Source organism: Puma concolor, chromosome A1 (assembly GCF_028749965.1).
Source record: "Puma concolor isolate L17-30 chromosome A1, mPumCon1.1.hap2, whole genome shotgun sequence".
Taxonomy (NCBI): Eukaryota; Metazoa; Chordata; class Mammalia; order Carnivora; family Felidae; genus Puma; species Puma concolor.
Genome location: NC_141667.1, coordinates 87,675,331 through 87,689,278, shown reverse-complemented (window position 1 = coordinate 87,689,278; position 13,948 = coordinate 87,675,331). Strand labels below are relative to the sequence as shown.

The 13,948-nt window shown below is 38.5% G+C and overlaps 1 protein-coding gene across 5 annotated transcripts in view; it reads left to right on the top strand.

The window, feature by feature from the left end:
* POLR3G (RNA polymerase III subunit G) overlaps positions 1 to 13,948 on the top strand; it is a 106,506-nt gene that overhangs the window by 62,709 nt on the left and 29,849 nt on the right. For 4 of the 5 annotated variants that reach the window (XM_086696892.1, XM_086696911.1, XM_086696919.1 and 1 more), the window contains exons 2-3: positions 7,722 to 7,862; positions 10,354 to 10,483. In XM_086696892.1, coding sequence (XP_086553018.1) covers positions 7,746 to 7,862; positions 10,354 to 10,483 — 247 coding nt within the window. In that variant the 5' untranslated portion in view covers positions 7,722 to 7,745. Of the gene's footprint in view, positions 1 to 5,050; positions 5,166 to 7,721; positions 7,863 to 10,353; positions 10,484 to 13,948 lie in introns of those variants that run through there. The other variant, XM_086696903.1, reaches the window with a different exon arrangement.

The window sequence follows — 13,948 nt, the reverse complement described above, 5'->3', positions numbered from 1 at the left end:
CACCTTGTGAGAACAGAAAACGTGGATAATATCTGGGTGTGGCCCAGCCAGCCATATAAATCACCCCCACTATGAACACCAGATCCCTGTATCCACCTAGCACCTCCCAGCTATTGAAACATCAAGTTAGGCTTCAAAAATTGCCTTGAGAATTTGATTAATTATAAAGATACCCATGAGCTAGCTTTGTAAAAAATAATTATGAAAACCCTTATTGTGGCAGCTACTAATAAACCTTCATAGGAGAGATGTACTGTCCTCTCCTACACTCCTAAAAACCTTTGGTGGAGATGTAGCTTTTCTGAATATTTTCCTAATCTTCAGCCACTGTTTGGGGCTATCCTTACATGCAAGTCCCTGAGCTAGATGATCTGTGAGAATAGTATTGAGTGGGGAAAAAAAAGAAAAGAAAAAGAAGTCATGATTTGGGTTCTCAAGAATTTGAGGGAAGATGATACTTATGCACAACTATTTGCAATATAAAACAGTATGGTGTACATACCACAGAGGAAGTAAAAACTAGGTGCTATAAGGATACAGATGAAAAGGATTATTGAAGAGTAGCATTTGAGCAGGGCTTAAAAGACCACTGTTTGTTAGGATGCTCTCAGCTGGGAAGTACAGAGCTTTCTGTAGTTTAGACATTTTTCCCATAGGCAGAGGGAAACCACTGTAGGAGAAATGGAGGGATATCCTTACTAGGCCATGAGCTCAGCAATAATTCACCCAGTATTTGTTGGACTTTTGCCAGGCTCTGGTAAGTGATAGAGCATGGAAATGTAAGTCTTCAAGGAGGCCTTCATATTTACAGATACATTTGCTTGTATCACACTCCCCTGGATGTCCATATTTTCTTAGTTCTCGACATGGTTCTTTCCATTTCCTGTGCTAGACTATGAGCTCCACAAGAGCAGAAACTTTGTTTTGTTCACTGCTATATTCCCAGTGTGCAGAAGATGGTCTGACACAGAGGGTGCTTAATAAATACCTGATGAATAGTTAATTGAAGGGCTTACTGGAGAGACAGACAAGAACTGGCAATCACAACATGATCTTTAAAAGGGTAATAAAAGCACTGTAGTACTTGGGAAACAGACAAGGGAGAGATCTGTCTCCTTGTTGGGTAGAGAAAATGGTCACAGAGAGGTGTCATTTGCACAGCATCTTAAATGGTGCCAGGGGTTGCGTGGTTGGATGCGGGAGGAAGGCATTCCAGGCAGAAGGAACGCTACATGCAAGAGCTGATGTAGCAGAGTAGAGAGTGGCTAGAGTGTGGTGTGTAGGGGGCAAGAGACAGAGAGTTAGACTCAAAGCTTTGTTAGGTAAGGAGAGTGACACATCAAGGTTTATGTTCTAGAGAGATGACTGGAGAGTGGGTTGAAAGTGGGAGGCTGGCAATGGGAATTTATTTGTTCTGTGTTAGAGATCCAGGTTAGAGATGGTAAAGTCCTGAACAAAAGCAGAGGTCAAGGAAGGTGAATATGTAAGAGGATACAGCTAATATTCTTCTATAAGGGTATCAAGGAAGGTGGAGAGGAGGACAGCATGACTATCAGGTTCTGACTGGGACAATTGAGGTGTCATTTATCAGGAAAGATGCTGTGACCTGTCTTTTGGTGCCTCCCCCAGCTTCCATGCCTACTTACATCAGATTGTACATTCATTCACGTAGCCACTATGTACAAGGGACAGTGTGAGATGTGGAAGACAATACATTTAGGCCACAATCACAACTCGTAAAATGTTAGCACTCGGAGGAACTTCAGATATTACCTCAGCCTGTAACATAGTGTTGTCTCTACAGTCAAATAGAATGGACTTTGCATTTCAGCTCTTGGATGCTTGAACAACACCCATCAAACCAGCTCAGAACAGTTCTGAACAGGAATTTTCAGGAAGCATTACAAAATGGAAGGATGATGCTTCTGATTTTATACTTTGAAAGTCAGTGAATTTTGCCATTGCTAATTCACTTCCTTGTAAAGATTAATAAAAGTATCTGTGGGATTAAAAAAGTGTTCAACTAGCCTGGGAATGTGTTTCAGGTAGTGTAATGTGGATGAATGGAGAATGGAAAGGTACCTGAGGCTTTAACCCAGTTTTGTCTTTGTTAGAAATTAACTGTGTGCCTTTAGGCAGTCAACTAACCTCTCAGGGCTTCACTTTCCTCTTTTACAAAATGTGAAGTTTAATAGGAAGCCGTGGTTCTTTAAAAAATTTTTTTAACCATATTTATTTTTGAGAGACAGAGAGCGTGAGCGTGAGGGGCAAAAAGAGAAGGAGTCTCAGAATCAGAAGCAGGCTCCAGGTTCTGAGCTGTTAGCGCAGAACCTGACACATGACTTGAACCACAAGACCATGCCTGATCTGAAGTCAGTTGCTTAACATACTGAGCCACCCAGGCAGCCCAGAAAGCAGTGGATCTTAATTTACACTGTATGCTGTAAACTCTGAGAATGCTTTGAAAAGTCCTAATGCCTGAATCCCATCTCCAAAGATTCTCATTTTGTTGTTCTGGTATGAAGCCTGAGTTTTGTTTTTACATTCTGATGCTTCTAGTGTACTTCCAGGTCTCCAACTTTATAGTTCTGGAAGTTTAAAAGAAAATAACAATGTTAATAGTAGGCTGACTGAATTGTACTTCTTTGGGTAGTTTTTGCTCATGACACCATATGAAGGAAAGGAAGGAAAGAAGAGAGGAAGGAAAAGAAAGAGAAGGAAAGAGAGCTTAACATTAATTGTGGAGCTGTTGCTATATAGAGAGCACTGTGCTAGACAGTGGGGATATAAAATCTCTGGTAATACGGCCAAAGAAATAAATAAAACGTAAGTGAAACTCCTTGCCTTTGGAAAAGGCCCATTTCCCAAAAGGTGCATTGTCTCTATTTCTTCCAAAATTGAAGAGTAGCAATATGTAACACCTCAATTTTTTAAAATGCACTTATTTTATTGGAGGATCTTTACCAGAGCAAAGTGGGGTGAAGCAACTGCTGTGGATTTTGTTAGGTAAGGAGAGTGACACATCAAGGTTTATGTTCTGGAGAGATGACTGGAGAGTGGGTTGAAAGTGGGAGGCTGGCAATGGGAATTTATTTGTTCTGTGTTAGAGATCCAGGTTAGAGATGGTAAAGTCCTGAACAAAAGCAGAGGTCAAGGAAGGTGAACATGTAAGAGGATACAGCTAATATTCTTCTATAAGGGTATCAAGGAGACTGGACTTGGACTGGATCTTCAGGTGAAAGGGGCTACTGTTAAGCAGGGAGGAAAATGGGGTAGATTGTAGTGGAGAGAATGGTAAACAAGACATGATGATACAAGGAGTCAGGAGTGCAGGCATCTTAAAAGGGCCCTGAATACCTGGGTAGGAAGTTTGGATTTAATCCTGTAGCCAAGAGGGAAGATGAGAAGACCGACATGATCAGAACTATGCCTTAGGATGAATAATGTGGAAGAATAAATTAAAACAAATAGGAAGAACAAGGGATACCACAAAACTTGCAGTCCCTCAAAAGTGATGTAGAAAGAGGTTAAACTGGATTATGGTAGAGGAAATGGAAATGAAGGGACATTTTGAAGGAAGAATTAGGTGATTGATTCGATAGGAGGGGTAGAATAGAGTGAGGAATCAATATTGATGCACTCCAAGTCATCAAGTGTTGGTGACTGGGAAAATAACATTCTGTGGATAGAAGCAGGGACATAATACCTAAAAGGCAAGCCAGTTGGTGCAGGGGGAAGATGACCTCAGTATTTTAAGTTTAAAGTGCTTTCCAAATATTCTTTTGATAGTGGGAACATGGGCTGAAACTCAAGACAAAGGTCAGTGTTGGAGATAATAGAATGGGAGAGGTCATCAAACCCTGCATGCGGGTGTGTTTTCTGAAGACCAAAAAAAAAAAAAAAAAGCAGAAGACCAAAGATTGAACCTTAAGGAAATCCATATTTAGGAGGTTTAAGAAGAGAAGTAGCCAATAACAACAAAAAAAACCCCAGGTTTTTTAAAAAAAATTTTTTTTCAACGTTTTTATTTATTTTTGGGACAGAGAGAGACAGAGCATGAACGGGGGAGGGGCAGAGAGAGAGGGAGACACAGAATCGGAAACAGGCTCCAGGCTCCGAGCCATCAGCCCAGAGCCTGACGCGGGGCTCGAACTCACGGACCGCGAGATGGTGACCTGGCTGAAGTCGGACGCTTAACCGACTGCGCCACCCAGGCGCCCCAAAAAACCCCAGGTTTTAATAAAGCCTAGGAAGCAGAGAATTTCAAAAGGGAGGAGGCCATAGCAAGTCATGTGCTTTGGAAGTCCAAGACATGAATGAGGACAAAATGCCAGTGGATTTTGCTCTTGGGAGCCATTGGGACCTTTGCATTTCAACATTTTTGTGAAACCAGTTCCCATCACAAGTGAGGTAAAAAGCCAAACCCTTTACCTCAACTTACACAGGGCTCCGCAAAATCCGGCCCTGACCTGCCTCTTCTTGTTCCTTACTCCTCGCCAGGGACATGGGCTTCTCATTCCTCATACACTCCCAGCATTTGGCTTCTTTCTCTGCACTTGTTCCTCCTTCTCTGTGCAGCCGTGTCTACCTCATCCCTTCATCTCGTGGCTTACAGGCCTTCTCCGGCATGGTGCTCAGATTTATCCTCCACAGAAAGACCTTCCTTGTGTGAAAAGCTAACATGCCCCTTTATTATTCTCTGTCCCCTTGCCATCATTTATTTTTTTTTCAAGAGCTGTGTTGATGAGTTTCTAGGGCTGCTATAACATTTTACCGCAAATTGGGCGACTTCAAATAGCCGATATTTATTCTCTCTCAGTTCTGGTGGCCCAGAGTCTGAAAACAAGGTGAAATCAAGGTGTGGGCAGGGTTCGTTCTTTCCAGAGGCTCTGAGGGAGAATTTGTTGCAGGTCTCTCCTAGCTTGCAGTGCTTCCTGGCACTCTTTGGTATTCTTGGCTTACAACTGCAGCATCCCAGTCTCTGCCTCCCATCTTCACATGGTGTTTTCCCTCTGTGTGTGTTTCCCTCTGTCCACATTTCCCTCTTAGAAAGACACCCATCATTGGAAGAGGGCTCACCCTGATTCACTATGACCTCATCTTAATTTGGTTACATCTGCAGCAAAGATTTTATTTCCAAATAAGGAAGGTCATCACATTCACAGGTATGGGGTGGGTAGGAGGGAGATACAATTCAACCCACAGCAAGAATACATACTATTATGTTACACATTTATTTGTTTACATGTTTGTGTTCTTTCAGCCACTGAAATACTTGCCCTTAGTACAGGGACATGGTTTTATTCATGGGTTCTGCCATAGTGCCTGGAATACTCAATATTGGTCGAATGAATGACTCAATGAAATTGGCCTATATGAAGTAGAGGAAGATTGGGATAATAAGGAAATGGGGAAAGCTGCTTATAAAAAACCTTTCATTCAAGCAGTTTGGGAGGGTGAAAGAAGAACATGGCAGTGGTTGACTCAGAGGATACCAGAGATTGATGCTTAGGCCTCACTTGTGAGCCATTTTCCCTATGAGACAGTTACTGGAGTCCAAGAAGTACCTCTCAGCTCTCCAAGAGAAGAAAATGAATTTGGCAGCGTCTGTAGGTACAGAACTGACTTATAATAGCGAAACTAAAAAGAGATGGATTTGTAGGCCAGAAGGCCATGTAATCATTCAGGGTGTCTCAAGAGCTAGGATTGATTTTTCTGCCAAGGGCAATCCATTCACTAATGATACCAGTTTATACACCCAAAGGTACTTGATAAATAGGGAAGTTTAGAGGCTCCAGTGTCTGGTCTTTCTCAAGGGATTTTCCATCAAACAATGGTAGCTGACATACTCTCTTCTTAGGGTGAGTTTTCCCAACTGTTTCTCAGAGCCCACCTCCAAAGATTCTGGTGTAGGTTTGAATACTTGAAGATTGCATGAGATTCGATATGTATATTTAACAAGTTCTCTGGCCAGTTCTCATGATCAGGCAAGTTTGGGAAATGCTGCCTGGGATTGTTCATCTTTACTGGTGGGCAAATCCCAGACTGGAATTAAGCCCAGTGGTCTTGACCATGCCTACAGGGCTCTCACAATTCATTTCTTAGAGTGAGTGTGTCTTTTTGCTCAGCAGTTTTCATACTTGGAAGACCTGCTTTCTGCAGACTCAGCATATGCTTGAGTGACTCAGCAATGAAACATGGCTGTTTAGATATCCTCGTCTCTTTTAGTGTGGACACATGGAATGAGCTTCGGTATTAGAATAGGTACCTTTCCTCTACAACTTGTGCTTCATTGTAGCTAAATAGTGAATAAGGAAATTGATTCATGATAGAATTCCAATTAGTAGATACAGAAAGAATAAAATTACAGCCCATAATGGAATAACGAATCTAGGCTACGATCATCAATGGCTGCTGACATCATTAGGTGGAAAGTGATGGGGAACTGTATGCTAGATGAAACAGACTGCTAGCACCTGAACCCACTGACCAGAGAACATCAGTGAGAGAGAGAAAGGGAGAGAAAGAAAGAGAAATTGGTTTTGTTTGCATCCTGATGTGATACAATAGGAGGAACAGAGCAACTCTTTTAAGTGTCCTTGTAAAAAATTAAACTCAAATTTGAGTAAGCCTCTAGTTCACCTATTTAGAAAACAGAAAATACAGCGAAGAGGAATGTGTTATACTGCATTTCACGTATTCAGTTCCTCAAATTCAGAAATGGGAGAATGTTACAACCTTGCTACTTTCAAACAGTGGCCCGCATACCAGTAGCATGGATAATCCCAGAGAGCTTGTTAGAAATGCAGGTTCTCAGCCAGCTGAATCAGAATCCACATTTTAACAAGATTCCTAGGTAATTCTCGTGTGCCTTAAATTTGGAGAAGCATTGTATAGGAAATGACCTCAGTTTTTCAAAAAATAACGGTAAGGAAAGAAAGGAAGGGGAACTGTTAAGTCGGTAGGAGAAGATATATTGCTGTTTTCTTGGACTTGCAGGATTGATACACAGTATTATCAGTGGGAAAAGAGACTTAGAAGATGTGTGTCATAATCACCACGACAGTCAACTGCACTCTTGTAGTGACAGAGCCTTGGTATAGGGATCCCTGTTAATATACTGCCGGCTCAGTTCTCACACTGTAGAGATCAATCCTGTTTCAGACAATTCAGAAGTTCAGTAGAGAACTTGAGTATGTGACATCTCTACTGTGGCCAAAGTTGAAAAGAGTACAGGTTTATCTTACCTTTAATTTAACTATTTCAGATTTTTTTTTTTTTTATCATTTAAAAATCTAAAGTGTATATGACTCGTGGTAGTCTTCAAGCTGAATGAAAAAGCTAGGTGGTCTGTCTTCATCAGCCAGACCTTTCCTTGTCCACACTTCTTACATATGTCTGAAATCTTGACGCCAAATCACAGAGGGGTGGAGAGAATTGCATCAACTGGCTGTGTGCAGTGGTCTGGGCAGCATCTCAAAGGGGACCCAGGGTCAGCTGTTCACCCAGGGCCTGGTGAGGTAATTGAGGCCATCATCATGTCACCTGCCAGACCTGAGTAGATGTGAGGAGTTCAGAAATCAGTTTAGCATATGTTTATTATTTCTTTACAAGTTTTGCTTTCCAGAAGTATTTTCCATTAGCCACGCTACTTAAGGGACAGAGTTTTATATTCTGCTTTAAAATGTTGATTTCCTTTTTTTTCATGTGATGTCTTTCAGAATTTGCTGGTATAACTAGTTCTAATGGCTGGGAACAAAGGACGCGGACGTGCAGCTTACACCTTTAATATTGAGGCAGTTGGATTTGGCAGAGGTGAAAAACTACCCGATGTAGTCCTGAAACCACCCCCACTATTTCCTGTAAGTACATTAACAGCAGATTTCTCACGGCTGGTTTTTTCATCTTTCAAAGAAAATTAAAATTCTGCACAGGACTGAATATATAACATCCTTATAATATCTTAAGTGTAAGAAAGTAAAAGAGAGTGTGCTTCACGGCCACTGTTCTTCCCTGAACCTCTTCTAATTTTTACACTGCCTTCTGAAAACAAAAAAAACTGTATACAACTTGCCGTGAATACATTCAGTACAACATGAACTAAGAAAGAATTTTTTCATTTCCTATTTCTTCTGTTGCTATTTTTGATGTATTCCAATACCAAAATAATATTTTGTTTTTTAAATTTTTTTAATGTTTGTTTATTTATTTATTTTGGCAGAGAGAGAGAATGCAGGCAAGCAGGGGTGGGGCAGAGAGAGAGGGAGAGTGGGAGAGAATCCCAAGCAGACTCTGCGCTGTTAGCAGAGTGTGACGTGGGGCTCGATTGCACGAGCTGTGAGATCATGTCTCCCAGCCCCTCAAAATAATATTTTTAAAAGGTTAGGTTTTACAATGCTCCCTAGTGGTCCTCAGTCTACTAGACTTTCACTTAATGATTTTCTTCTCATCTTGTATCTACACAATTTGATTTTGCTCCCTAGTGTACTGTTTTGCCTTTGATTCCCCACTCGGCTGTTTCTGGTTTTTGCTTATTTCTCTATTTTGTTAAAGTCAGTTTGAGTTTTGTTGCTGTTTCTCAAAATCTAGTTGTTCCTGCTACATTTAGTGTTGCTTTTAAATCTAATGAGTATGCTGTAAACCTAATTGGCATAATGTTTAATTTAATGCTTTCACTTTACATTTAGTTTGAAACCTGAGCTTACATTTCCAGATGTGTATGTGCTGCAATATAAAAAATGAAAAACTCATAAATGACCAGATACCCTTCTATCCAGCAGTTTCTCCCCTATTTCAGAAGGGAAAAGTCTTTTGTCGAATGATTTGTGTAAGTAGAGGATGCTGGACAAATGTATCTAGGGATCTAGATGTCTTACACAGGGAGTCTCTACTTTTTGCTCTTGACATTTTGCTTTTCTGATATTTAGTATAGCCTGAACCAATGACAGATACCTCATGTGTGTGCATTATGTCAATCACTTTATACATTGATTTCCTTGAAAACAACTCTTCTCCATGTGTGAGGTTACTTCTAAACACTGGAAATATTAGTACATACTGTGTTGTTGTATAGTTGGAATAAAATTGAAATTCCTTGCTGCTGGCAAACTGGCTGTGTTTGATATGGCCTTGCTGGTGTCTCTCTGACTCTTGCTACCAGTGTACTTCTTGCTCCTTAGCCAACATGGCCTCCTTGTTCTCTCAGGCCTTTTCCTCTGCCAGTTTCCGTGGCTGGAGCCATCTATTCCCAAGTCTTTGCATGACGACTTCCTAATTTTATCCGGAGCAGTACTCAGATGTGATTTCCTGAGAGGTCCTGTGTGCTTACCCTGTCTAGACCAACTACCTCCAACCTCCGTGTATCCTGTCAGTCACACTTTGTTCTACCCAGCCTCACTTTTTTTATGCCACTTATCGCTACCTCAAATTGCGTATTTCCTCATTGTTTACTTATTTCTTGTATTTTTCTCTTCTAGTATGTAAGTTCCCTAAGGGCAAGAAGTTTGACCCGTTCATCATAGTATCTCTTATTGTCTAGCCATGTCTAGCTTATAGTAAGCACCCAATAAATAGCTGTAGAATGAATGAATGAACTCAGAGTGAAATTTTGAAAATGTACCCTGTACGTAGTTCTGATACCAGAAATGTCTTTTTCTTTTAGAAATGTCTTTTACTACATACCCTGAGACTCCACTTTTTAATAAATATATGTATTTCATGAATATATATACATATGTGTGTAATTTTATAAAATTGAAGATGTAGATTCAAACTCCCGCTTTGTCATTTACATGGTTTATGAGGTTATAGATTGTTCACGCCTCAGTTTATTTACTGTGAAAGGGGAAGTACTGATGATACTTTAAGTGGGATCATGGATGTTGAGTGATGAGGACATCCTGGTCAGAGTATCAGAGTAACCACTCTTACAGGATAACTGCTACTTTTAATCTTTTTTTTTTTTTTTTTAATGCTACTTCTCCCATCAATACCACCACTACTAATTGAGGTTACTAGGGGACTAAAGCAGTTACTCTCATTTGGGTGCCTTGACTTCTAAAACATGTAATCATAGTCAACAGACTATATAACAAAATACTTGTTGGTGTGGTCAGTAGGAAAATTAAGAATCTTTCCTACTGTCTAAAATGAGAGCAAAGTAGGAAATAGGCTAAAAAGTTAAATAGATTACAAAAGCTCAACGTCTTTTCAGTTGATTGTAAAACTTAGTACCTGGGAAATGTAGTTTTTCAATAAAAATGAAATTTTCCAGATTATAGACAAAAAGGATGTTAAGAAACTTATTTTATTAAAAAGGCACACACACATACACACACATTGTCTTTTAAACAGGATACAGATTATAAACCGGTGCCACTGAAAGCAGGAGAGGGCGAAGAATACATGCTGGCATTGAAACAGGAGTTGAGAGAAACTATGAAAAGGATGCCTTATTATTTAGAAACACCTGAAGAAAAACAAGGTGGGTTTGGACCCTTTGGTTATGTGGTTGAATGTGTACAGACAAGACAGTGTTTGTGTATAAGACAGAGAGTAATTTGGTGCTGATTGATTTAGTTACATCAGAAATTATCAACTACCATAAAAGAGCATAGTTCTGTTGATTCAACAGAAAATGTATTTTAAACTTTCTGATATTTTATTTTTAAAATTACCTTTTAATAGAAATTTCATCGGCTTGGTGAAAATTACAAAAAACAGAAACAATGAAAAGTAAAAATCACCTCTAATGCTTATGGCTAGAGATCTATTAATATTTTATTATACATTCTAGATTTTTTTCTTCTGCATGTATATGGTTTTTATAAAATTGGATTCATATTCTTTGCATCTTCCTTTTTTACCCAATAGCATGTTATTAGCATGTTCACATGTCCTCAGTATTCTTGGAAAATTAGATTTTTAATCATTATGTGCTATTCCATGATCTGTATATAACATTATTAATTGTACGTAGTTCTCTGCTGTTAGATTTAAAGTGTTTTCTAGTTTTTTGCTCATATATGTATATAATGCAATGGTTATCCTTACACAAACATTTTTTGTATCTAATATTAAATTTAAAATGTATTTAAAATTAAATATGATTAGTTAATATTTTGGTGAAAACTTTTAGAAGCCATAAATATATTTTTGACTTATGATTTGTACATAAGAAAACATAAAGGGTGTACTCCTTGGTTATGCCAAGGACAGAGAGGAGAAATTACCATTGGAGAAGGCTTGAAAGTCTCAGAGAGGGAGTGGGAAGTGGTTTTAGAGGAAGAGAACCCATTCCTGAGTAGTTATTTAGCACATTAGATCTGTATTGATTTTCAGTTTCTGCCCTCGAATGTTGAGATTAGAGAGATCAATATCATCCTTGAGTTCCCAAAACAACATCATTAAAGCATGAGAAATTCATATAGTATCATCTCATTCCATTAGTATTAAAAATGCATTCCATTTTCTCTCTCTCTAAAAGACTTAGAACTGGCTAAGAGTCAAAAAGAAAGTCTTATATAGTAATATTACATGTGCTTATAATTATAAGAAGCATTTTAGACAAGTTCATTTATTTTTCAAACATAGCTGCTTGAAGTTTATATAGTGGTTTAGAAAGGTATATTTTTATCTCAAAAGTGAGGATTTTGTTTACTTTCATGATTGTGTTACATGCTTTTATCTATCTGAGTTCAAAAATGAAATTAAAGCTCTAATTGTAAAGATTTTTAAAAAGATTAAATGAACTAATAAACATTCTTATTAGAAAAAATTATAGTCTAGGGTATACTTTAATCTTTTAAAAATTATTGTTTTCTCTAGAGTATGGAACAGACTTAACTAAATGTGGTCATTATTAAAGCATAGGTCTAATTTGCAAGTATATCATATCATTAAAACATATCTGGGAGTCTTTTAAACAGGGAACACAATTTCATTGCTGGTTTCTGGGAGTGGTTGGCTTATACCTGGATTAACAGGCTCTTTATCTTTGATGACTACAGGAGGTATTTAAGAATACAAGGAATCGTTTCTGTTTCTTTCTGGAAAAAAACACTTCTATAGGATTTTCCAAATTGATACAAGTATATTCTCCTTCAAAATCTTCATGTTTACCTTTCTTTTCTGATGTAATGTGTTTTAAAAAATTACAGTTGAAAATGTTTTTAAAATATATACATACATATGCATGAATATAGGTTAATATAATAAATACACATATATACATATATACACACACATAATGTTTATGTACTCTGCACACCATAAATGAGAGAGAATTGGCCAGACTGAACAGCAGTATGCATCTGTCAGAGGAAGCTATATTCTGGATGGTGTTCTATCACTGTACCTTTATCAGCCTTCTCCCATCACTCATCACCTATATGCTTTAAGAAAGAGAGACTTAGGAATTAATGTAAAGAACTAAATGAGGGTAGGAGATCTCCGGGTTTCCTGATAACCTTGTGGCTAGTGGCTCAGGGCATTGAAATCACAAAGAACTGAGGACATAGAATAAAAATATTTCTTATCGTGATGTTTTCACAATTTGTTTATAATGCTTTCAGGTAGAATTATAGAAATGATTGTTATTTTCTTTATAAGGAAAGTTATTATTTTTGTAATAAAAGAAAAACACCAATATTGTTATTTTAATGAATTGTAGCTGCAAGGATATATGGAGAGCATCTGATCCAATTGTTCCCAGCTCGGGTTCCTGCATTACTGGGGGTCCTCTGAGGTAGAAACAGGAGTGACAGTGGCGATCATTGTGTAAGCCATTTTTAGAACTTCAAAAGCTTAATGGAAATCATAACATTAACCTGCAATATGGCCACAAGATCTGCTGTTGAATAAATGGAGTTTGGTTTTTGTTAACTGTCAATGTGCCATCAGGGTCCATGAGACCCCTATTTTGATTTTTGATTTTCTTGTAATGTTTGTTTATTTATTTTGAGAGAGAGAAAGAAAGTGAGCAAGGGAGAGGCAGAAAGAGAATCCCAAGCAGGCTCTATGCTGCCAGTGCAGAGCCCGATGTGGGGCTTGAACCCATGAACTGCAAGATCATGACCTGAACCAAAACCCAGAGTCAGATGCTTGACCAACTGAGCCACTCAGGCATGCTGGAGTTTATTTTTGAGCAGTGATATTCATAACTTTAATTTTTTTTAAGTTTATTTGTTTATTTTGAAAGAGAGTGAGCAAGAGAGCATGAGCAGGGGTGGGGCAGAGAGAGAGAGAGAGAGAGTGAGAAAGAGAGAGAAAGAAAAGAGAGAGAATACCAAACAGGCTCCATGCTCTGTGTGGAACCCAGCTCAGGGCTCGAACCCGCAAACCGTGAGATCATGACCTAAGCTGAAATCAGGAGTCAGTCACTTAACCAACTGATCCACCCAGGCGCCCCCATAACTTTTATTTTTTAATAGAGATCTTCTAAAAAACAAAGAGAATTTATTTAAAAAAAAAACAAAACTCATTTTATCTGAGCATTACCATATCAGCTCATTGGATCCTTTTATAAATTTAAATACATTTTGGAATCTTAGTGATTTCACTTTTCCTTCATCTGTAAACATTTTGCTGTTTTATCAGCACAGATACTCTTTCATCATTACTCATCAGTTATCCCCCACTACCCTGGGAAAAAGAGACTAAAACATCAGAAACAAAATGGAAAAATGGTGAAGTTGCACGGAAGGATGGTACAGCATTGAAATAAGTCAGCACGGTCACATCCTTCCGTGTTTCTATTGTGTTGCCCAAAGTATTATAGTAATGTTTAAGAAGATATAAAAAGAAAAGAAGTCTAGAGAGACTCTTGTCTTTGTGGTTGTTTTTTGTTTTAGCTTTCATAAAAGGCAATTGAGAATTCAGAATTGTTCATTTTCTGCCCATAATGGTGCAGAGAAGAAAATTGACAGGGGAAGATGTGACACAATCACTA